The sequence below is a fragment of the Aptenodytes patagonicus genome, chromosome 1 (genome assembly GCF_965638725.1).
Source record: "Aptenodytes patagonicus chromosome 1, bAptPat1.pri.cur, whole genome shotgun sequence".
NCBI lineage: Eukaryota > Metazoa > Chordata > Aves > Sphenisciformes > Spheniscidae > Aptenodytes > Aptenodytes patagonicus.
Genome location: NC_134949.1, coordinates 220,604,423 through 220,630,605, shown reverse-complemented (window position 1 = coordinate 220,630,605; position 26,183 = coordinate 220,604,423). Strand labels below are relative to the sequence as shown.

At 37.7% G+C, this 26,183-nt stretch overlaps 1 protein-coding gene across 15 annotated transcripts in view; it reads left to right on the top strand.

The window, feature by feature from the left end:
- DLG2 (discs large MAGUK scaffold protein 2) overlaps positions 1 to 26,183 on the top strand; it is a 1,063,600-nt gene that overhangs the window by 414,043 nt on the left and 623,374 nt on the right. For 9 of the 15 annotated variants that reach the window (XM_076328370.1, XM_076328371.1, XM_076328367.1 and 6 more), the window contains one exon: positions 1,851 to 1,931. The exons of the other annotated variants lie outside the window; for them this stretch is intronic. In XM_076328370.1, the coding sequence (XP_076184485.1) occupies positions 1,851 to 1,931 (81 nt within the window). The remainder of the gene's footprint in view (positions 1 to 1,850; positions 1,932 to 26,183) is intronic. 15 annotated transcript variants of the gene reach the window in all.

Here is a 26,183-nt window from a genome sequence, read left to right as displayed (position 1 = left end):
TTACAGCAAAATAGTTCTAGCCCATGTCCTTATACACAGCAATCATTCATATTTTGAAGGAAGGCCATGTTGCAGCAGAACCTCACTCTTGGCTCCTCCTTAGTTAATGATCTCCACATAGATGTTCCTTACTCTGTATTTTTGCATTTGATGTTTCCTCCGTCAGAGCAGTGCTTACTGCTCTGTGAGCATTTCTTCTATCTGTGTTTATGAAACTACACATTCCTTTTCAAAAGTCTCTATAGCCAAATTCACAAACTAAACTACATATATGCAGAACCTTCCTGTGGTCAAAATGCATCAGCCCTGGTGGACTTGTCCACTTAATGCCTCCCAGTCGCTCCCGGGAGGCTTGGTCCTGATGTGTGGGAATCCACGGCCACTCATTACACTGTAAAAGAAGTTACTCTAGATTTTGTCATGTTAAAAATCCTGTCCATAGGAGCTCGATTGAATATTCAGACCTCAATTCATCCCACTTCACTGAGGTGGGAATGCATCCTCCTAAGAGTGACTCAGTGCACTTAAGCTCTGAACCATTCTCAGGAGTTTCCCATGTCTCAAAGGACTCTGCTCCCAGCTGACACATCTAAATGCCTAAAGTTTGACAGCATCAATATAAGGCTCAGTTCTTGAGAATACCGTTGTATGACAGCAGTAATCCTTTTAAGCGGAGCTAGAAGTCCCTTTTCCTTAGACTATACTTAACATTAAAAAAGTTATACCCTGAGTTTTTTGATAATTAGTAGCCATTCTTTATACCAACAGTGTTTCAAGACTTCCCTGAATGACTTGTTAACCTAATGGTTTTATGCTTGCTGTTAAAAAAGACTTAATCTTGCAGGTGAGAGTGAAAAAGTGTTATTTTTTTGTCCATTTGTTTTTAAAATGTTGTATTCTTTAGTAATATAGAAACAAAAAGTCTCTAAAATAACATACTACAAAGGTGAGGGTCAGCATCACATAAACATCATAATGAATATGGACTTTGTAAAAATGCTTTTCAGTACCTTAGGTATTAAACATTCTGTAAAAAAAACTATTGGATGCATCGCTACAGACATGGTAGTTTTGCTATTAACAAAAACTGCGATCCTTGCAACATAAGTCTCCCTTTTACTGACAGGGCTCTTCCATATTGTTGTTGTTTGTTAAGAACTCGTGTGTTTTCTACAACGGCATTGACTCATGCCTAGGCAGGAGCCTGAATTCATTGCAGATATTCTGTTTCACAAAAAATGACGCCTGATGTTCATTAAAAGCAAATGTATAGTCTCCTACTGTTAAAACTTCACAAATTCATAGTGTTAATTAGAGTGGGTTTTAAAATTTAGAAGCAACAGGGTTATTTCTAATTTTATCTAGAAAGAGGTGGACTGTCAAGAGAATGTTTATTTATTCCTTATAGCCTTTTTGCTTGATTTGCTAATAATTACTTGGGTTTGGTAGATGTTGCATACTAAAAATAAACTGAAATATAGTAGTACAGTGTTAATTCTTGTAAAATATATATCCCTTGCTTGTTCTCCCTTGAAGGATAAATAGCTATTCCATAGATATTTATAATCGATAATATGCACTCACATTTTGAATATTATATAATATAATGCCATTTCATTTTTGTTAAAAAGCCTCTGGGCAATTCAGCATGTGTTAACACCGGTTTACAGCTTGAAGGGAATAGGTGGCATGCCAGATTATTTCCCAAAGAAGTTATAGCAAAAATGAGCCCCCAGCCCCAAAAAAAACAACCTGGGAAGCAAAACCACAGAACTAAGCACCATATGCAAACACGATGAAAAATCTGAGTTTGGAACATGTCCTGAGTAGATGTCTCTATGTACTTCCAGAAAGGCCAAGAGGAAGAAAATCCCACAGGTAGAGGCCTTCAGCTGGGACCTTTTCCTGAAATGGAATGGACTAATGCACAGGTGAGAGTAGTGAATTTAGCTGTGAGAAATAAGTGAGGAAAGGAAATAGTTTCTGGACTGCTGCTTCATAATTTTGCCAATTTTTCTCACCAATGCTCCCCTAGACTGAAAAGCACCTGTTCTGAGTTAAAAAAAATATTTGTGTGAATGCTTCAATAATTGCCAAGATGCTGTGGCATATAAGAAGCCTTGGCTACATACTGATCAATCTGAAAACAATTTGGGTTATTAGGAAAACAATTTGGCCTCACCTGACTTTTGACATCTGAAGAAGTCAATGATATTGCCGTGGTAGTCAATGCAGAGACTCTTCCTGGACGCAGTTCTTCTAACCTGTTTTGAATGTCTCCTCTAGATGGAGGTGGATCGTGCCCTGAAAATGATTGTCTCTCTCCATTGTCTAGACACTCTGTATGATCAAGTAACTTAGATGTAAATGTCTAGACTTCAGATAACTCATGTGGTCAGGAAAATTTCACCTTTATCTTTTTGAAATTTCTTTTTATTGTCTGTTGGCCTTGCAGAGATACAATCAGTCTCTGAGGTGTAACAGGCAGAACCAGCCTGGGATATAGGACAGGAAGACTAAGTATATTTGTGCTGAATAGTGCTGCTATCACGGTCCTGAGGAGCCTGACAGACAAGAGCATTGTTGAAGTTGTCTGGGTTTTTTTAATCAAAGAGCTTTTTCGATCAAGGAGCTGTCACTGAAACTAGTAGTACAAAAAAACTCCAAATCAAACAAAAATACCAGTGACTCTATTGCACCAGGATACTAACCTCCATAAAGTTCTGTTATCAAAATATTCAGTTTAGTTTATGTTGCATTTGTGTTCTCACTTGTCAGTGTATGACCTCCTGCTGTTATGATAATAGACGTGTGAGAAACTTGATACTTTGGTTGTTTGCTAGATGGGTCCTTTGCAATCTCAGGAGGAAAAGGCGGCAGTTTAAGATATAAGGATAATGCACACTAATGGGATATTTCTGGTAAAAGTGGTCTAAAGTGATATATTATTGTTGTCCAAATTGCTATCCTTTGATTTCAGAGTTAACAAGACACTGGGATAAATAGGGCAGATGACAATTCTGAGTGACCTTTGCACAGCTCTCTGCCAGCTGGCCATCAGTTTATAATGGCTTAGGATGTCTAGGTAATTTTCCTAAATATAAGAGCCAAAAATTTGTGGTGCTTAAGGTGGCAACCCAAGATGAATTCAGTGGCAAGTATAATGGATAAGAACTCTTACAGTATATATCTGGACGCTCAATTTCTCCCTCCTAAGATTTTGAGAAAGGTTTAATGAAGCTTATTTCTTGGTTTATTTTGGATGCACACAACTAATTTTTGCTGCTTTTTTGTAACACCAAAAAGAAGAAGAAATGAAGCTAGTCAATCACTGTTTAATTAATCATGTCATTTATTCATGCAAAGATGAACAAAAACTCTGATACTTCTTCAATACTGAGTGGCACACAGTAGGAGGGAAGTGCTGTTTGCTCCTTAACAAGCCCATATGGTGGTAGGAGATCCAGTGTCCCTACTATGCAAACAGCACTGAATCTTTAAAAGCATGTTAAACAACATCTTCCAGTGATAAAATAAGTAAATCAGAAGGCTCATTGCTTGATAACTTTCACCTAAGAGCCTTAAAAATGGAGGCTGAAGAGATCTGTTGGAGTATTTTTTAAATTCTAGAGATGGAGTGTGAGTATCATGCTATTTTTAACTTTTTTTTCAAATAATGCTGCAGAGCAGGTTAGCTATATGTCAGCCCTGGAAAATATATTGGAAAGATTAATGAGGATTTAGCTAAGAAAGCAAACATAAGAATAAATTAATGGTAGGAATAAATTAATGATAGTCAGCATAGTTTTAAAGCAAAGCAATTATGTTAGATAAACTTCATTTCAGAATGTGAATTTGCTTGATGAATGGTCCTAGGTGTTGTTTAGTCTTTTGTAAGGCATTTGATTTAATTTTACATTGTATCTGGTATAAATAAATAACAGTATACTTTATCAAAATAATATTCCTTAAGGACTGATTAGCTGACATCTCAAAGTACTAGTCAACGAGAAATGACCCTTACACAGAAATTTTGAGGGATAGTCTTCCACGATTTAGAATTGGATGTGGACAACATCCAATATTTCAATATTTTCATAAATCATTTGGAAGGCGGCATGAAGTCTTGGATGGTAAAATTTACAGATGATGCAAAGATTGGAAAAGTAGAAAGAAAAAAGAGAACGCAACAGTCAGACAGAGCAATCCAGTTACAGTCTAGCCTGGCAAACAGAGGCCACTCAAACAAAATTATTATTCCCTAGAAGAGAAGTATTACATAGCCAGAAGGAAGCAATGCCAGCCATACATACACAGAGGGGACCCCTACAGTGGAAATAAGTCACACTAAGAAGGTTCCAGATGAAAGAATAGACAACTCAGTAGAGCTTGTCCTATGAACTTTGAATGTTAAAAGAAAGACTAAAAGTTAAGAATAAGGAGGTGGTTTTATTTGTATGTGCAACAACAGTGAGGTTATGGAAATATCATGACAAGGTTTGGAGACTATACTTTTAAAAGATATTAAATACATATAAAGAGAGAGAACAGAGACTAGAGTGGAGAAGAATTCTTCCAGGGAGAGACATGACGTAATGACAGTGTATTCCTGTGGGGAGACGGAGAATAAGAGGATTCTTCAGAGTAGCAGAGAAAAGCAGAATAGGTACCAGGGTGAAAGCAAACAAATACTGGGGAGGCGGTTTTAGCAGTGAGAATATAGGACAAACTATCAAGGGAAGTGGTAGATCTCAATCTTGTTATGTTTTTCAGATTAGATGCTTTTCTGAAATAGTTACGCACACTTTAGTTTAAGACAAGTTATTGTCAGTGTTATGAGCCGCAGTACATTGCTAACCTCAGCGATCTAATGATACTTTCTGCCTTAAACCCTGACCCTTTTAGGTGCCTGTTCTCTCCTTCAGCAGAGTCAGCAAAAACTTCTTCAACACAGGAATGTGGGATTAGATGATATAGTTGAGGGAGATTCAAGTCATATAACTAATGCAGTTTATCACCTTCTTCTCCAGCCACTAGTTCAAATGAAGAAATGTGGAGCTGTATTACTTGGTCTAATGAGAGCATTTGCTTCCTTTTTACTCCCTTCCCATGGATGAATGGAGGCTAGCGCTGCTTTTCTCATTTTACATTTTTCTTGGCCTGAGATATGCAGCTTGCATTTTAATGCAGGCACGAATCAATCAGACTCTATGTAGAAGCCAGAAGGCACACTACATACAGCTACCTTTTGAAATTTTGTTATTGGCCGCTTGCCTGAAGAGGCTTCTCACGAAAAAAAGTGACACCTATATTCTTTGTCATCCACACTTCTGTTATTAATGTCCCAGGGAAAAAAAGTCACAATATGTTATGAGGTCCTTAGGTTCACTTTATTATGCTTCTGTTGGAGATATGTCTTTTTTTTCCTTTTTTTTTTTTTAACTCTATAATACACCCCATCATATAAAGAGCTCAGTACAGCCATCTCCTGGCCTACACATGTGGAGGATGAAGTTTGAATCCTCCCAGGATCACTGATTTCTGAATTAATTTCCTTCATTGATTTGTAATCTGGAGTAGCTAAATTTTGATTAAAACAGCAAGGTTTTGTTGAGAGGGTTTGATGTTGTTTCAGTGCTGTGTGACTGCCATCTACATCTCGGAGATATTTTGTATAACTGGTTGAAAATCGGGTGGTCTTTAAAATGAGATTTTAGACTTCAGATATGTTGTATCAATTCAGATATTGTTGTATCAATCAATTTCTCAGTGGATTTGACTAGTGGCTTTGCAACTAGTCCCTTGAGTCATCTTGGGCAGCTTGCTTCATTCTCTTTGCCTTTGTTTTCCTATCTGTAAAAGAGAGAGAATATTTTCCTTCCTTTTGAAAAACGTTTTGAGAAGCATCATACTGCTTGAAGAGTCTTTAGACTTTTTCTGTCTGTTTTACGTATAACTAATTCATTATTATACAACCATTACACATATTCTCAGAGCAGTGAATAATATGTTCTCATACAATAACATTCTAGCACATTTAGAAGTAAGAAGAAACTGAGGCCCCTAGTCTGCAAGCCTATAGGTGCACTGATCAGGCCCTAGAGAAAGTATAATTAAAATTACCTTTGTCTTGTCCCCCCCACTACACCCCATTATAGCATTTCTTTTCTAGCTCCCTGCTTTGACTTGCACCTAAAATAAAATACCTTCACTTATTCCCATCCTGCTTACCCTGTATCACTCACTGGGAGAAAGTGACTCTCATCTCCAGTTAGGCAAGAATGGAAGGGTCCATTGTGCAATTGTGAAGTTTTAAAAAAAACATTTTCATGCTTTTTGTTCTATTCACCAGCAAAATCTGTCTTAATGTCTAAATAAAATTCAATGGCTAGGTAATGAGGGGTCTAAGACTTTGGTCAAATCCTGTAAAGAACTGTTGAGCAATGGTTTATGTCTGTTGTCTCTTGTTTTACACTCAGATTGTAAACTTTCTGAAGCTTGGCCACTCCATTTTTAACTTCTGGATTTGCTGCAAGCCTTCAACAGTGGAATTCCAGTCCTTAACACTGAGATACGTAGCGATGCATATAGGGCTAATCAGGAGTTAACATTCTTTGCCTAATCTTAACTTTTCAACTGGGAAAATGGAACTGAGGTCCTGTATTCCTTATTGTAATGTGAAAAATGCAGTAGCAAACACAGGCAGAGTTTGAGTCTCAAAACCTGATTGTATTAAAGTGGAATTTCTCTGATGTACACATCCACTGCCTTTGTGTACTCGGGGACATATTTATTAACTAACATAGCTATTTAGCTTTTTCTCCTGCTAAGTTTTCAGGAATGAATCTTTGCTCTTGCCTATATACCCCTATAGAATTATCAACTCACGCATTTCTCTGTGAAGAATTTTTGTGCTAAAAATATTGCATGGGTATCGGGAGGTCTAATTTTGCCTGCATTTTCGTTATTTGTGATTACTCACAAGTAGTAGAAGAGTTGGAGGTGCACTTTGTAAATTTATTTTCCCTTTCCTTATGGTGTCAGTTCCCTTGTGGTCTCTCTCATGGACTTTGTCAGATATTGCTCAGGCAGTTCAGCTTACCACCGCTGTGTAGTTGACCGTCCAACCTCACAAGCTCAACAGAAGAAGATTCAAGCAATGATAAAACTTAAAAAGACTTAATTGAACCCAAGATATTGCCCACTGTTTCTAGATGAACAAACACTTACAAAAGTAAAAAAACGTTTGAGAGGTTTTATTACCAAAGATCTTTCTTCTGGCTTGAATGCTACTTAAAATTGTCTTTGTTGTTAAGAAACAGGAATTTATTGATATTAAAAAGGGACACTATTTGTGGGCAATTCTTTCAAAGTGAAAGTCTTTAAATTGTTGAGTGGCTTCTATTAACAGTAATCATTGATATTTCTTGTAATATTAGAAAAGTAATTAGGTAAATTGTCTGTAGTGGCCCCTGCAGACACATTTTATCTGAAGTGTTTTATTTCTATATTCCACTTTCCTGCATAGAAGAGTGTTCACTAGAGCTTCCAGTTACAAAAACTGAACTCTAGAGTTTTAACAATCTTACATCTTCTTTGCAATCAGCAGCAAAGGTAACTGCTGTTTTTAATCCTCAGTTAAGTAATTCTCACATACTTTCCTACAGAGGTCTAATATGAATATCCAGATAATGTAAAAGAAAACTGAATATACAGATAGTAGTTTTGCTCAAAAAAGCTGAGGAAAATAGTGGTAACATCAGTATTCTGTATTGCTGGCCCATGTTATATGGGGTAAAGTGAGTGCTGGAGCTTGAAATGAGTTTTTAAACTAGTTATTCTTGATTTTTTTCACTCCTGTGATATAACGCAGTGTGGGTTGTTTAATTTACAGCAACAAAATGATTTGGGGTTAAATGTTACAGAGGCAATGAAGAGGTTGTTCTGCTTTTAATTGATGCTGTAACCTACATTGTTCCCCAAGGCACCACAGACATTTTTCAGAAAAGTCGCCTGTTAATTATAATTGTACTCTGTGGTGCTGGGTCAGTTGTCATTTCCATTATGTAAACTTTAAAAACTAGGGGGGGGGTTAGTTCAGTTATTTTAAATCACATTAGGTAAAGATTTGCCAGTGAGGCTGGTAGCTCGGGTATAACTGTTTTCTGAGATGATGATGGCTTCAGTCTCACAGTCACTTCTGTACAAAGCCCTGTAAATTTTGAAGGCTCCAAGAGGTACCTGCGTAGCTGTGCAGTTGCTGAAGGCACTTCCTGCATTCCTGAGAAATTAAGCCAAAAGTGCTGAATATTTGTGTCAGCTTAAATTCCCATAGCCTCCTGCAGAGCAAATGTGTGGTCCTGACCATCCGCTAACCCTGGTTTCTGGAGCAAACCCTAACCTCACTGCGCTGCTGAATATACTCCATATTTCTTCCCGGAGGAGACCACGTCTATTCCTGTGTCCTGTGGTCCCTATACCATCTGCCTCATGGAAACAGTGAGATGTATATTGGTAACTTGGATGGAAGATGGCTTACATTAGTGTAAAGAAGTCAGTCCTTTTTAAGGAAGAGGAAATTCATTTCTTGTCCCTAGCCAGTAAAAATTAAGAGTTGCTAGACTTTAATTATAGACCGTCTGCATTCCCTTTCTTTCATTGAGTAGCTTATGTGGTCAACTTGCAATGTCAGACTGTTCTTAACTGCCTTGAGAGGTTTTTTTTTTCCCTCATGACAGACATAATATTTATTTCTTTTTATCTATTTATTTAATATCAATTTACTCTGGATGGGGCTAAAGCACCCTTACCTCCGTAATAACTTGCTTACTTGAAACACCTGGGATTTCTTGATTACTTAGTTATAAAATCAATTTAGGCTGGATAAGTGGCTGGCTATCATGAGAGCTACAAATGTTTCCCAACTCTGAAAGACTGACCCAGAACTTCTGAGGCTAAAGAATCAAAAAAGCAGCAGTCTTTGTAATCTTGCAAGTTATTAGACAATCTTTAAATTATTGCATGAAGTCATCATTACACAGCAGTAACGAGCAGAGAAACTCAGCTTCTGAAAACTTCAGGAGCCTGAAGTCATAATCTGAATGCACTACCTTTTCAGGGCTTTTCAAAATTTTGCAGCTAAGGGTAATTTTCCTTAAGAAACATAAGTGCTTTTATTACTTCTGGAGACAACATCCTGATTAAATACTTTTAAATGTTGTTGTTTATTAAAGTTAGAAAGTTGGGATATCCCTGACCATTGGGAATGATTGATGTAATTCTTTTAGCTCTGAGCGTAAACTCAGAAATTAGTCATAATTCAACTTGTAGCTTAAGGTAAAATAGTTATTGCAGTGGTAAAATCCTTTGGAAAAAGCAGCATGTTATATCGTAAAGTGTACTCCTATGTGCCTTTACTTTGCATTGATGCCTGCTGCCTCAGTAAACTGTCCTACTTAATTTTTTAATTTACTTAGTCTCCAACTAAGGGATTGAAATGATTTTTCTCTTTGCTTCATGCAAATCTTCACCAGTTCAGAAAAGCACAAAGGAATTGTGAAATATGAAGTATTTAAACAGTGTCTTTAATTTTATTAGTAATACATGCTCTTTCTGTGGATAGCTCAGAGCCTTTTCATTGTTCATATAAACTCTTTATAGGAGGTTTACAGCTACAAGTGGAATTCTTTTCATATGTTATTTGAAAAAGTGTTTCCCAGGGTAAAAGCGATCATGATAAAATTATATCTTTACAATACAGAGTTGTGTTTCAAGGAAACTCATATCAAATTGTACTTTTTTCTTTCTTGGTGCAATAGAGAAATGTAGAACTTTCGATAACATCAAGTGACTATGTTTGGTGTCTTTTTCATATGTCATCACGTGACATATGAAAATGTTTGGTTTAAATTTTTTCTTGATGTTGGAATCCAGTTAAAAATATATTTTTATTCAGAACCTTTATTCAGTGAAGTACTGAAAAGAGATATAGGAATTAGTAGATAATTTGGAGAATTTTAGAGAACAAAAAGAAACAGGTTAAAATAAAAAGCAAACTGATTAACTCACCTGGCCTCAGCTTCTACCATGGGAAACTTTTTTCTACAATGCCTTTTTCACCCAACGCTCAATAACAAAAAAGCAGCACTTTTATTTTGTTGGGAAAAAGTTATTGTTCTTGCTTACAGAAAACATTGTAACTGATTGCACTACAAATGAGGAATGACTGAGTTTAGTTTAATCTGTAGCTAAAGCCTGTAGAAATTTTAGACATCAGGCAGCAGTTGAATCCCATAAAGCACAGACAATTAAGATACCTTTCCATGTTCAGCATCCTAACATGAGCCAAACACGCTCTTTATTCCAACTCTATTTAATAAAAATTAAAAAGTTGCTCAATTGTCTTATTCAAACAGAAAAACCCCAAAGAATTAAGAAAATGATACTTTTGCTATTGTTTGTTTTTCTACAAGGCAGAGTATATTGTTGAGAGATAAAATATGTATAGCTTCTTTACTATGTAATCCTTCAGTACTGCTGCAGGTTTTAATTATCATTGAATGAGTTGGCTTAGATCTTCCCCCACACACACATATAATTGTAATATATTCTACTCATCTAAGAACAGTTATATCTCACCTTGGCCATAGGTATTTGAAAATTGCAGTTTTTGTTTTGACAGGTAAAACTTCTCAGTTACATATTTATAACCTTACAGGTGCAAGCAAAATACAGCTCATTCTTCATTTCTCTCCTATATTCAAAAGGTTTCTGCCCCTTCTAGTGAACTCTGAAGGCCTCTATCCCTTTAGAAATGCACAGTACAGCTCATTGAACTAAATTTCCAATGACCAGATTCTTCTATTTTGCTTAGAAGTTCTGTCAAAAGAATTGTCCTTTTCTTAGCTTAAATTGTCCTTCAGCTTAAACTCCACAGAACTTCTGGATCCCAATTTTTCAAAGCTCCCTTTGAAGGTTTCTAAAATAATAAGAGCCTGAGCCACCTACTTTTACTTTGAAGTTAGCTCTACTTTGAGAAGGAGTTGGACTACATGACACAGGTCACTTCCAGCTCAAATTGTAATTCTATAACTCTATGAGTCTGCGACATTCACTGAAATTAATTAGGGATTGATTTTGAAGAGTGAAATTATAGACAAAGAACTAAACATTGTAGGCATCCAAATTTAAAAATCCCAACCCCCATTTCCTAGCCACACCTCTGTCACTCTTAATGTTCAATTTAGCTTTTCCTTTCCTTTCCTCTCCTCTGTTTCATTTTCACTCCTACAGTGCCAAGATACTTTTTTCTGGTACCTTTGAAATATTTGGCCATTTCGCTTTGGTTTTGCCCTCTCTTCCCATGACCTTGCCAAGTCCCTGTTGGCAAAACCACACTACAAACTTTTTATATCATAGTGATGCCACTGATGGTGCAACTTTCAGATATTATTTATGCAATGAAATATAAGAATTGGAGTAAACTTCAGTGAAGTATCTTTTCTGATATAATCTGCATTTACAATTCAGGTAAATGCATCCTTTTGTGAAATCTTAAAATCTAAGCCAGAACTTGTAAAAAAAAAATCTATTTTTCAAGCAGTTAAAGGAGCTTTTCATTAATCAGCGCTAGCAAAGTGTGCAAAATCAACTCCTTCTTTCAGAGATTTTTTTTCCCTGCTATCTTTATAGCTGTTGTGAAAACTGGGAACTAGAGTGTAAGGCAATAGTGCCATAGGAACACAGAATGCAAAGGCAGACCCTCTCCCAAATAGCTTCCGAATTAAGTAGAGGAAAAAATAAAAATAGGTCAAGTAGGACAGAAGAGGTACAAAAACATATTAAGAAAGCACCAACTACTGATAATTTTTAGTTAATTATTACTCCAAAGAAAGATGATAAAGGAGTAGCTTTGTGGGATGTTCCACTGTTGGATTTCAAGTGCCATTCCTGGGAACGCGGTGGGAAACTGAACTTGCATAAGATCCAGTTTTACTCTCCTTTTGGGGAAATCTCTGAGCCCTTGTAACACGTGCAAAAAGAGTAGGTGTTTGCTTACAGAGGGGGTCCAAAAGAACATACTGGAAGTGGCCACAAGGACATTTTCACATGATCTTAGTGTACCAGATGCTTTGGGACAAAAGGGATAAAACTTCTTCCCTGGCCTTTCTGAAGAATTTGTTAACACCCTTTTTACCTCTGCAACACAACCTTATGGGGAAAAAAAAAGTTCTTTCCACTGTGATGGATGTAGGTTGTGCTTCCTAGGCCAAGAGGCGGTGCACCAGCTTGAAAGTGTGCTAACCACACATATTGCAGGTTCTCATACTTCTGGCAATAACTATTTTTCATTTCTTCTGCAGATGAATTAACAAGGCTTTCACAAGGCCATTTCAAGCAGTAACAGGGAAAAAAGCTAGATCTATAATAAATGGCTAAAACTTACTCTTCCCCAGTGTAACGGAAGGAAAGGAGAACTGTAATTTAGAGATGGTTGGAGTCTGGTATCAGCAGGTAGAAATTTTACCTATGTTTATAGAGCATGAAACCCTTCCTATGACTTTTGAAACAACTGGATGACTTCTTGAGTTCTGAGCCCATATTTTTTTAAATCTTTTGAGGGTTTACTATTTGCTGCCCTTCTTCCTAGTAATTCAACAGTTTAAATTAGATAATTGCTGAGCAAATTCCAAAGTTGTTCTATGAATGTCAGAACTTGCCTTCTTTAGCTGCTGGGAGAAGTACTATTTGAATGAGTAGTTGATCTTAAAGAGTGAAACCTCTCTTCTTGGTTTAGCTTTCTAATAGCACTGCTAACATTTTTTTCCCTGGTCTGTATGTCTGTTGGTAAAGAGGATGACTTAGGATGAGAGAGAGAGTGACAGTGGGTAAATTGATGAGTGATCTCTCTGGCTGCAGTTGGACGTTCCCCCTCTCCCCTTCTTAAATATGTTATCCCAGAGGTGCTACCACCGTTGCTGATGGGCTCAGCCTTGGCCAGCGGCGAGTCCATCTTGGTGCCGGCTGGCATTGGCTCTATTGGACATAGGGGAAGCTTCTAGCAGCTTCTCACAGAAGCCACCCCTCTAGCCCCCCCCCGCTACCAAAACCCTGCCATGCAAACCCAATACGATAGGCAAGCAGAAATGCCCTCAAGTTGTATGTGTTGTGTACTTTGTCCTTCATATAGATCTGTCTTCATATGATGTAACTAATTTTGTTGGTCTTTTTTAATATTCTTTGTTTGACGTTTTTTCAAATAATGAATTACTTAGGATAAAAAGTAGGCTGTGTAAGTGGAGGCTCAACTGATTCATGCAAAGTGACTGTTTCTGAAAAATCAATATATGGTACATTTTTACTGTCTCTGCTGTTCTATGAATTTTCAGATCTCATAAAACAGATTGCCTTCTAACTATAAACATGACCAGGCATCTCATATTCTGGTTAAATAACTCAAAGAATTCGTTATCCAAGCAACTGTCTGTGGTTCTTCAGTAACAGTGGATTGAAGAACTGGAGACTGATCTAATTCCTATTTTTAAGAGTACATGAGAACTCATGCCTTTGACATCACTTTCTTCGTTTCAGTGGGACTGGTTTTAGTGCACAGGCTATGCCAATGTAAGGAAACAGGCTATTGCGATATATTCTTAGATTGCTACAAATAAATATGTTTTAACTTTTTAAAGCTAATTCTAGGACAGAATAGCATGAAGCCCTATCATTTAGCATTTGGTTTGTGAAGCAAATATTTAAAATAAAACACAGCTTTGGAATAGTGCTCCATAGTACACTGTCCTGCAGGCATTTGTAGGAAGTTAAGAGGTGTCACATAAATGACGTCAGAATTTTTTGCATTTGATGTGACTGAATGGGCTGGAATATTACTTATTAAAAACAATGGGTTTATAGCTGTAAAATATATTCACAACCCAGCTAAATTATTTGCTCAGAATAATTTGATCAGCTGCTTTTTTTTTTTGCCTTTTTTAATTTTATTTTAAATACCGGTGCCTGTGACTTTCCAAGTGCAAGTCAGGCCAAAGTTCTTAAGAGTGTAGAGAAATATGTATCCTCACAGGCTTGCAGAGCATGGTCCAGAGACACTCCTAGTTAGGAGTTAGGCTGTCTCTTTCTGTTGAGTATGTGGAGACTGGCTGTTTCTGTAAGACAAATCAGTATATAACCTTATACTGGTAAAGGAGTTGCTTAGTTCAGCATATTTACTCTGCTGGGAGAGGGCAAATTTGGGGTTGAGTCCTCTACTGTCTTTACTTGAGACAGTCGTCTGACGAAAGGAGAAATAACGCAGACTAATCCAGAGCCTTTTACTGATGAACTTTCTGTTAAAAAAAACCCCAAAGTATCTGTTTTGAAAACTGTGACACTGTGACCTGAACTTTATCCAATAACCATTTTTTTTGCATTTGAAACTAGCAAACTAAGTGATTAAAGGCTTGATCTTATTAGAACCTAACTAATGTAAATCATCTAATCTGATGCCTGAAACATTTGTCTTGAGCTTGTCATACATCCTTATTACAAGCTTATATTACAGAAATTTTCTACCACTGTAAGCACTTCATTTACAGATCTGAGAATTTGAAACCAAATGAAGAGTTAAATGGAAATGGAGATGATGGATAAAGATATGACAGTCTAGATTACTTGAGCTGCCAGTCTTAGGCTAAACAAAGCTCACATTCCGCTTCCAGGTGGAAGAGAAAATGATCGTTCGCTTTCTTGAAAGATGCTTAGCTAAATGTAGCTGTTGACCAACAGTCCTAATCATAGTGAAATCTCTTCTTCTTTCCAGGCTTTTTGTGAATTGCTGAGCACAAAATGACATTGAGTGTACACAAACCAGTTGTTTATTGTGACTAAGTACCATAAATATGCATGGTGCTATATATACTTAACATGCCCAGGCCGTCTGTAGATCTAATGGCATAACAAAGTACGTAGTTCAGAGGAAGGAGATTAGAAGTAACTTGGCAAAAAATTGGTCAGCTTCATAAAGAAGACGTATTTTCTATTTGCTCAACTTTGTGCTTTTGTATTTCTTAGGTGTTTGGGGGGGGGGGGTTTGAGCAAGGGAATGTGGATGTTTTTCTTACCATAGTGAGAAATGTGAAGAGACAAAGTTAAGAGGGAGTTTCCTATTGTGCTGTAATTTAAGCTTTTAAGTGCCTACAGCCTCTGTGGACGCTGGGGTACCAGGAATGTCAAATCAGCTGTCTCCAGGGAATAAAGGGTGACAATGACTGATTAAACATGAAAACCTGTTTGTAGGAGACACATTGTGAAGTCTGTGTCTCAATTCTCTTACAGTTCATCATGATGAAAAGTAGAGAGTCTAAGGTTTTGGGCAAGTGGTGTCTCATTCTCTTAAAAGGGAATTTAGTTTTAATCCAATTTAATTTTATGAACCTTTGGCTTTAAATCCAGACTTACCAGGTGACAAACATATTTTTAGATGTAGGAGGGTCCCACAGATTAAAAGCAATATTTTTATGGGTCCTTGGGTATTTGATGTGAAGGAAGTATAAATAGCTTTATGGGATAAGCACAAATTTTACAAGGTACACTAGGTTCAGCGGAGTGTTGCTGAATACTGCAGCTTTGGTAGTTTAGCCATAAACTGTTCACTTAAAATTAGTCATTGCTGTCACAAAGCTTAAGATTTTCATACTGTACTATGTAGAGAGAGATTAAGGCCTTCCAACTGATGGCTCATTGTAGTCTGGTCATTTCTTTTCAGCTTGTATTAACATGCTGACTTTGGTCGTTCCAAAAAGTCAGTAGAGAATTGCACTGACTTCAGTATTTCCTTAGTGAACGCTGTGCCTCTATTTCCGTACATATTGCCTTATTAGTCTTTAGAAAGAATATTTTATTTGTCTTTAAAAAGAATATTTGGGAAATAGTACAGTGCTAAATATCCCATTCCCAGCAGAGTCTCCTGGAGGGCACCGTGTGACTGTCCGAGAGCCAAACAGGAGGGCAATGCCACGTACAGCACAGCTTTGTAATAGGTTTGCGCTGTCACTAAGCTAAGGGAGCCACTTCCCCTCTCCCACCACTAACTGGGACAAATTGACTCTCCACCGCTTTTCCTTGCCCGCTCATGTATCTCATTCCATTAGCTGCAACACAACAGGATTCCTGAGTTATTTTAGCATTGCCAATGTTCAGCTCGGTAAACAAAATATATATTTGACTCTGTTGAGGTGATCAAACAAACCTGAGTGAAAGCATATTGTGAAAGGGAAGAGGTTAAAAAAAATCAATGCTAATTCTGACATCAAATTATATACTGATGCAGAAAATGAATCAGAGCAAACCATTTCTAGCACTCAAAAGCATGCCAATATAGGGATTGCTAATGAAAATTGGTCTAATAATTTGAAATGCATGCATATCAAATACACATATCCCATGCACTAAAATATTTTGAGTAAATGGAACTTCTATTGGAAATTCTAATCAATGCCTTATTAAACATGTTACACTTTCAGTCAGATGCACACTATTTAATCTGTTCCGCTGCTCCGCTGGTGGACAACTTTTGAGGTTTTCATTTTCCTCATAAGTTACACTTTAGATTTTGATGAAAGTATCCTCCCAAATTAAGTATGTTGGTTGCCCATCTTGTTATTTGTCTTGAGAGCAAACTATTTCTCATTTAATTGCATTTGGGTATTGCTGCATTTGCTTGGTTTCAAATACCATAATTAAAATAACAATGGATATTTTTTATGACGGACTTACGACTAAAACTTGTGACAAAATCTTACTAATCCCTTTTCTACTTACTCAGGCAATTGGTATCATTCTGCCTAAATCCTGATATTTACAAGTTTGTTGTCAGCTAAATAACACTTAATTTTTACATTGGTTATAGCTGTAGAGATGCCCAGCAGATTGAGTGTTCTTTCACCAGTATATTCTCATATTCATATATTCTTTCACACCTCTGCATATACTATAAAATACAGGGGGGCGTGTATGATGGTGTCCAAATTTGTCACAAAATACACTTGTTAATATCCATTTAAATGTTCAAAGAGCAATATTCATCTTAACCTCTACATTGAGAAGATATCAAAGCAGCTCAGCAGAGTGTTATGAGCAGCTAATTGGAAATTTCTGCTTGCTGTTTGTGTCATTCTGTCCTTTGAGTGAGATTTTGATCAGCTACAAAATCTCACCCAGACTTACTATTTCTTTTTAATCCTGGGAACGAGCTCAGAATGCATCACTTTATTTTGTGAATGCTGTCTGCTCATAGTGAGGAAGTTCATAAAAACCACACACTAGCAATTCCCCAAAGGATAAGTCAATTAAAATACATCTAATTTACTGCTGTTGTACATATTGGGTGAACTGATGAAGAGAAATGATTTAATATTCATCTTAGTGAGGATTCAAGATTAAATTAATGATACAGCTTCTCGGTCTAGTGGCTAGACCAATTTCTATAATATATCCAAAACTCCATATGGTTCCCTATTCCAGGACATGGGAATAAAGTGTTTACACTTTTCAGATCATTTTCATAAACATGGAATTTTCTAACAGCAACCTCCATCCAGTCTTCAGCCTGTCTAGGCCATTGGTCACCTCAGGATGCAATACTGGATTCTCTTTTCAGTGCCACTGCCAGAAAAACTGGGACTGCTATTTTAATATGGGTATCTCAGGCACATAATACTGAGAAACAACTGTGGTAATTAATAAAACCAAACTCTGATATTTTAGCATAGTTTACATATAATTATTCCATGGGCCAAAAGAAATCAAAATATTGAATCTGATACCCTGACAATATTTGTGGAATCGGACAAAATTTCTTCTCATTTGGTATGACCTCTTTATTCCAGTGATATTTTTGAAATGATCTTTCATCCGTGTGAAACACTTTCAGGAGATATTAGTGAGAAGAACTTTTTTAATGTACTAGTCAGAGAGAAAGGACGTGATGCTGCCAAAATGAAATAAAATGTTACAAGTAACTGAAAAAGTGGGGAATAGCATGGAAATTAGAAACCAACCTTAACTACAGAAGTCTTCATTACACTAGCTATGATATATTATGTATAATTATAATTGGGAACATGTATTCCTTCAGATTCTTGTTTGCTTTTGCTGATGTCAAACATTATCCAGGTGGTATAGTGCATTTTCTGTAATCACCTCCTTTTTATCTCATGGTTTTCCTGATCTGTATTCCTCAGAGTGCTTTTTTTCTTTCTTTTTTTTTTTTTTCTTAGAAAAGATATTTTAATGTCCTTCGTTCTTAGCCCTATTGCCATACTTGTCTCTCCATTGGAACCATTTCTTAGTTCATAAACTTCATTTGTCCTTTTTTCTTAAACATGCTTTTTATCTCTGCTGATTTCAGATTTAATGGCCTGGGTGCCTCAGAAGCAAATATTACTTGTAAAGAATATTGCCTGTCATTGGTATCATTTTCAGATCCTGCAACAGTAACGATTGTATGCATAAGCTATATACATTTCACACATATGAATTCTGAGGTTTGATGATATGGACGAACACATATTTTCTACCAGCTTAAGAAGCATAGAATTATCTGCATGCAGTTTGAAGGACTGATTTTTTGAGAATCAGTGGAAAGAAAAACTCTTCTTAATGAGACCTGGTAAGCTACAAAGGAAGAAACTGATTCCTCTCCTCTTAGTGAGTGCCTTAGGCAGTCAGTGCAGAGGAATATGTGGCTCGGGTAACAGAGTGGGTATTGGCATCAGCCAGGGGAAGGGGTGTTGAGTTTTTCTACTGAAATGCCTTGTCTTTGGAAGCACAGACTGGAGAGCCATGAACTCAGTGTTTGTTATCGGTCTGCTGTCTTTGCAGACTTTCCTTTTCAGTATCCACAAAATAAAGAAACTCTTTGTATGAAAGTTTCAGGATTCCCATTAGCCAAGCTCTGTAATGAATGCACGATAGAAAAGAATTAACATAGAAAGACACACAAGCACGTGATTAATCTTATGCATTAACTTTTGTTGTAATTTCCATTAAAATGAACAATTTCATGGATATTACTATCTGGAATTTAAATCACACCTTTTTTTGCCTGGCTATCTCCTAGCACACAACGATATAATCTAAATCTCCCTCAGTCTCTGTGAGTTAATGAATACTAACAGGTGAAGTCATCAGCATAAGAACTTAGAGACATAAGTATATATAGAAAACTTTTCCAGGCACTGAAATGCACCTGACAGCTATCTGAGAAAGAATCAATCAGCTATTTAAACAGTGCATGTAACTCATAACAAGAAGTAAAAATAAGTGAAGCTGCCGGGAAAATCAACTGATGAAATTTAAATTTTAAATCAGTATTACCCAGGACACTGGGATTAAAAATCCTAACTTTTCAGAAAATGCTATTATTTTTTTTTCAGCAATACTAGTGTCCAGAATTATGATGCTGTCCTTAACATCACATCAAGTACCAGTGTAGTACTGGGGGGGGAGCAAGACTTCTACCTACCAAATTGTGATCACCACCTTCTGTATCTCCATGGCAGTTTTTGCAAATCTTCCTGGTCTGATGGTCTATCGGGTCTTCTCAGATGTAAACTCAGGGGTTTCCCCACTTGTCACTGTTCCAGGTGCTCCTTTGTGTTTGTGTAGATGATCACATAACCTAACACTTCTCGTATAGCCATCCATATTCTTCATTGCAGGTTTTCACTGTGCTTTTGTTCTCTTCACGCTTTGGCACATGCTGCTAAAGCACCAGTTCATCAGAGAGCCTGTTTAAATGATTTTGGAAAGAAATGTGTTCATGTGTAAATTCAGGGATTTGGTGTCGGTAGATCTTGTGGCAGAAGTGAAACACAGGCAGTACACATGTATTTGCCTGATCTTTATTCTCCACTCATCAATCTACAGGAAGCAAGACTTGGGGAGCTTAAGGCCAGGAGGGGCTATAAAAGCAGGCTGCTCATAACAAGAAGTAGAAAGATTAGAGCTCTTTTAAGAGCCATTAGATTTAGTCACGTTTCCTTAAGCCAGCAGCTTGCACTGGACTAAAGAACATTTGTATTTGAAAGACGTATATCTCCCTTCAGAGAGAAGGCCTTCAGTCTTGAAAGGTATCAGGTAACAGAGAAGCCATCACTTCCTTGGGCAGTTTGTTCTGATGGCTGCTTTCCCCACTATTAGCGTGTGCCACGTGTCCAGTGTAAAACTATCTGGCAGCAGTTTACAGTCAGTGGTTCTTGTTATGGCTTTTTCTACTGTATTAAACGCTGCATTCAAATCACTCCTCAGTCATCAGATGGAAAGTTAAACAGTTTGAGCTTTTTAGCCTTTTACTGAAAGAATAATTTTCCCTATCCTTTGAATAATTTCTTTCTTTAGGTCTTGTTTTACAACATCCTTATTAAAATGTAAACACTAATTTTATGCATTATCCCTGCATCAGAGTTATGGTGCACTATACTGAAGTAAAATTGCTTCTGTACTGCCCTTTGCTGCTAATTGGATGTATTGCTCTTCAAATGTATATCTGGGGATTAAGTTCAATTTTTCCAAAATAAGCATATAATCATAGAATCATAGAATGGTTTGGGTTGGAAGGGACCTCTAAAGGTCATCTAGTTCTCACCCCCTACCATGGGCAGGGACATCTTTCACTAGATCAGGTTGCTCAAAGCCCCGTCCAACCTGACCTTGAACACTTCCAGGGATGGGGCATCCACAACTTCTCTGAGCAACCTGTTCCAGTGCCTCACCACACTTATCGTAAAAAATTTCTTCATGATGTTCAAGCTAAACCCACCCTCTTTCAGTTAAAGCGTTTGCCCCTTGTCCTGTCACTACAGGCCCTGGTAAAAAGTCTCTGTCTTTCTTATAAGCCCCCTTTAAGTATTGAAAGGCCGCAATAAGGTCTCCCAGAAGCCTTCTCTTCTCTAGGCTGAACAACCCCAACTCTCTCAGCCTTTCCTCATAGGAGAGGTGCTCCATCCCCCTGATCATTTTCGTGGCCCTCCTCTGGACCTGCTCCAAAAGGTCTGTGTCTTTCTTGTACTGGGGACCACAGAGCTGGACCCAGTACTCCAGGTGAGGTGTCATGAGAGCGGAGTAGAGGGGGACAGTCAGCTCCCTCGACCTGCTGGCCACACTTCTTTTGATGCAACCCATCATACAATTGGCTTTGTGGGCTGAGAGCGCACATTGCTCATGTCCAATTTTTCATGGTTTTCATGTTTCATAAACCTGGTAAGAGTTTCTTTGCATGTCCACCACAAGCCCTCAATTCTTTCCAGAGACCCTGTTTTCCAATATTCAGCCCCTCTTTCTGTAGACTTTACCTATTTTCTTTATTCCTAAATATATAACTTATTTGTACTAAAAAAAATATTGAATAGGAGTAATTTCAACTAATTTCAAATTCTTACAATGTCATGAATCAGCCTATATTTTCTTTAGCATCAGTGGAGAGAAATAAGCACTTTTAGGGTGTTACTAATCTGAACTATCATAGGCATCTAAAAGTGCCTATTTCTCTCCTTTAACTATAAAAAGTTGGTGGCTTTTACAGTGAGGTGACTAGCTCAGATATCCACAAAGTAGGCAGTTTTATTTGGTCAGGTGAATCCCATCCCTTCTGGGGGTATGGACCTCTACAACTCTGCCTTCAGTATTCTCAGCTGCGCCAATCCTTATGTCATCCAAAATTTTCATCAGAAGCACTTTTATGTATTTCAAACCATTTAATGAAATGGTTCAGTAGTGCAGGACTTGCTGCTATAGCTACAAATCTACATTAGAGACATTTTCTTTCAAATCATGTTACTTCACTGTTGACTACTTTTTATGTTTATCGTCTAGCCAGTTCTTTATCTGTTAAATCTATGCTTTAATGCTATTTAATAGTGCTAATTTTCTATGTGGTTCTCATGTAATGGCCTTTGAGAAGTCTGAATTTTTTACATTTGACAGTTATCTTTGTCAGCCAAAGTGGTACGCTTAACAGAGAACGAAATCAGGTTTAGCAAGACCTGTTTTCCATAAAATCTAGGGCAAGCACTTAGCAACATTTTTCAACTTTTCTGTTGAACTGAAAATCTCTGGTTACTATTGATGTGCCTTTCCTAAATTTCCAAAGAACGATGAGATATAACAATATACTTCTTATGAATCTTCACATGGTTGCTCTGCAGTTTTTTATATTCCACTATGAAGTTCTTAATAGATTAACCTGAACATCAGCTGCAGCTGTAATACTATAGAATTTAAAATCAATATGAGAATATTTTATTAGTTGCTTAATATAAGAACAGATAAGAAAAATTCAGTTTAGCTGGAAAGTGTGTATATATGGATTTTTTAATGGTTTGTATTGGGTTTGCGTGGCAAGGTTTTGGTACCAGGGGGCTGCAGGGGTGGCTTCTATAAGAAGCTGCTAGAAGCTTCCCCCATGTCCGACAGAGCCAATGCCAGCCGGCTCCAAGACAGACTTGCCGCTGGCCAAGGCCGAGCCCATCAGCGATGGTGGTAGCGCCTCTGGGATAACATATTTAAGAAGGGGCGGGGGGAACTGCACAACTGCAGCTGGAGAGAGGAGTGAGAATACGTGAGAGAAACAACTCTGCAGACACCAAGGTCAGTGAAGAAGGAGGGGGAGGAGGTGCTCCAGGCGCCGGAGCAGAGATTCCCCTGCAGCCCGTGGTGAAGACCATGGTGAGCAGGCTGTCCCCCTGCAGCCCAGGGAGGTTAATGGTGGATCAGATATCCACCTGCAGCCTGTGGAGGGCCCCATGCCAGTGCAGGTGGATGCCTGAAGGAGGCTGGGACCCTGTGGAGAGTCCGTGCTGGAGCAGGCTCCTGGCAGGACCTGTGGACCTGTGGAAAGAGGAGCCAACACCGGAGCAGTCTGTTCCTGAAGGACTGCACCTGTGGGAAGGGCCCATGCTGGAGCAGCTCATGATGAACTGCAGCCCGTGGGAAGGACTTATGTTGGAGAAGTTCATGGAGGACTGTCTCCTGTGGGAGAGGAGGGGAACAGGGGAAAAGTGTGAGGAGGAAGGAGCAGCAGAGACAACGTGTGATGAACTGATGGCAACCCCCATTCCTCATCCCCCTGTGTCGCTCAGGGGGGAGGAGGTAGAGAAATCAGGAGTGAAGTTTAGCCTGAGAAGAAAGGAGGGGTGGGGGGAAGGTGTTTTAAGGTTTGGTTTTATTTCTTCTTATCCTACTCTGATTTGATTGGCAATAAATTAAATTAATTTCCCCAAGTTGAGTCTGTTTTGCCCATGATATCTTAGAGGTCTTTTCCAACCTTAATGATTCCATGATTCCATGATTCTATGATGGTAATTGGTGAGTGATCACTCCCTGTCCTTATCTCGACCCACGAGCCTTTCGTTATATTTTCTCTCCCCTGTCCTGTTGAGGAGGGGAGTGATGGAGCAGCTTGGTGGGCACCTGACATCCAGCCAGGGTCAACCCAACACATAGCTATAACTATCCATGTAAGTTTAACACTATTAATGTAGGTTTAGCCGTCAATCTGCTTCTTTTTTTTTTTCCATTTGAAAGGCTAATAATCATATCAATCATAATAATCATCAGTCATACTTCTCTATTGAAATCATGGACCAGTTCAGCTGTTCAGATCATCTTTTTGACCAGAAGGTGTACAAGGTTTCTTTTGCTTACTTGAAAAAGTGATATTTGGGAAGAAAATACATATCTTAGTCATGACTATCAGGTCTTCCAATGGAATGGATTATAGTGCTCAAAACATTGTGTGTGAACTACATTAAGATGTACAACCGCTGTTGTAACTAATAGTGTTCTTACACTCAGAGCTCTCTATAAAAGGCTTTGAATGCCTGGCATATAAAAATATATTTTGTCCTTTTTCTCAGAACTGCCAGGAACAATGAGGCATCTTCACTTTTTCTGTTGTAATAGTCCAGGTGACCTTGGAGTCAAAGCAGCGATTGGTAATAACTGAATTAAGCTGTCCAGGATAGCCATCTCTCCACTTGATTCATCCAGACTTCCGACTTACTCCATTATATTTTGTGTTCTGAAAACACCAAACTGTAGTGATTCATTGGTTTCACAGCTTGTGAGCAATACCTTTTATTTTTTGTGACATTAGCCTTTGTACTTCTGACATCCTCATATGGTAATTTCATACTTAGACAAAACTAGTGTTCCTTATTTGCCAGCACAGGTACATCTTGTTGCCCAAAATAGCTGAGGCATGTGCCAGAGAGACATTACTTACTATGTGAAAGGTGTTTAAATATTCTTCTAAAGTTGCAGAAACAAGATTATATGGATAATTTCATTTTGAATTTGTGAATAGGCTTTGAGTTGGAAAGCTATCCAGATCTAAATTCAGCTTTATTTTCTTTCTTTAAAAAATAAAATGCATAATTAATCACATACTATTCATTAGCTTCATGTTTTCTCTCGCTCTATAAGATTTTAGTGGCTATTATGGATTTTTAAAAGTCAGTAAAAATGATACTGTTATATTATGAATATATGGGAATTAATTTGCCTAAACGCCCACTCCTTGATATAGGCCTTTGTTTTTTATTCCTTCTTTCAGGCACAGAGCTTTTTTACCATTTCTGAGAAGTGCTTTAGAGGTTATGACTATAAATACTGCTAGTGCTTCCATTTTCAAGACAGGCATGTAGTATACATCTACTTTCTTTCAATACTGAAATTTCAGAGTGGTTTTTATTTTTCACCATCACCGTATGTGTCACAGAACTACTGAACTGGAAGGAACCTTGTGAGGTCTCTGTCCCAACCTGCTCCTCAAAGCGGGGTCAACACTGAAATCAGAGCAGGTTGCTCAGGGTTATCCAGTTACACCCTGAAAACCACCAGGGACTGAGATCCCACAAACTTTCTGGATGCCTGTTCCAGTTCTTCATTATCCTCATAGTATTATTTTTCTTTTTCTGGAACCTCCCCCAATTCAATTTATGACTGTTGTGTATTCTTCCGCCAAGCATCTGAGTAAAGAGCTTGGCTCTGCCTTCTTGGTTACCTCCTTGCAGGTATTGAAAAGCTGCCCCTAAAAGTCCCCCCACTCCTTCTCTTGATGCTCAGATGCAGATGTTCATCAATTTCTCTACTTTGTGGAGCATTTTCTTCAAGCTTCTTTCACGCTAACTTGCATGAGTTTCACACACTTTTTTCCCCAAGTTATGCTACAGCATGCAGTCATTTCTCTTACTTTTGATTTTATGAAGTCAAATTATTTTTTCTTGGAACCGACAATATTCTAAATGAGCCAAGTTTTTCAGATCCTAAATTTTATTACTTATCCTTTAATACAGCATCTAGTTATCATGCTCTGGTCTTCATTTTGAACATCTATTCAGATCTTCATTTTGCCTAAATAGCTTAACAACTTTTGGCAGTGAGATGTTAATTATGCTTGCAATAATTGACCTTCGCACTTATAAAGTGCAAGTAGGTGCATATATGTAAATTAAGACTTATAAATGTGACAGAATGCCAGCAGCATTTGACACCAACTATACACCTATCTCTTCTGTGTGTTTCGAGCTAATAAAGCAGCTGTTTGACTTGGGCTCACTTGAGTTACAACATTCAAAATACAATTCCTTTTTTTGTTTAATTATGATGAATATATTAAAACACAAAACCCAGAGAGGTCCCTTTTGCCATGTTCCTTAATATTCTGCTTTGAATCTGGACCCTTCCCCTCTTATCCCATATCAATGACAACTTTTGTACCTTTTGTGCAGATCCCAAATTATTATCTGGGTTATTCTGATTGCCCTAGCTAGTGGAAATGTATGATGATTTAAGAAACCTTGTTTTCCTTTTAAAGGAGAATTTCTACTCATCAGGACTGCAAGAAAAGACAATGAAAGCATGAAACAAAACATCAGTAAATGCTGCTTCCTTTTCATTGCTGTTTTTTGACATTTCTAACTTGTTACACTATTTTTAGATGAGGGTTTTTTTCCTAACGTTAACATATTTTAAATAAAAATATCTTTTATGCATTACTTTTTTCAATTTTTTTGACTGCAGCATTTAACCCTTAATGTAGATAAAATGGCTTATATTGGCTAATTAAAATGGCAGTAGTTGTAAAAAAGGGATTCTGGGTATTAGGCTTCTTTCATTTTTACGTT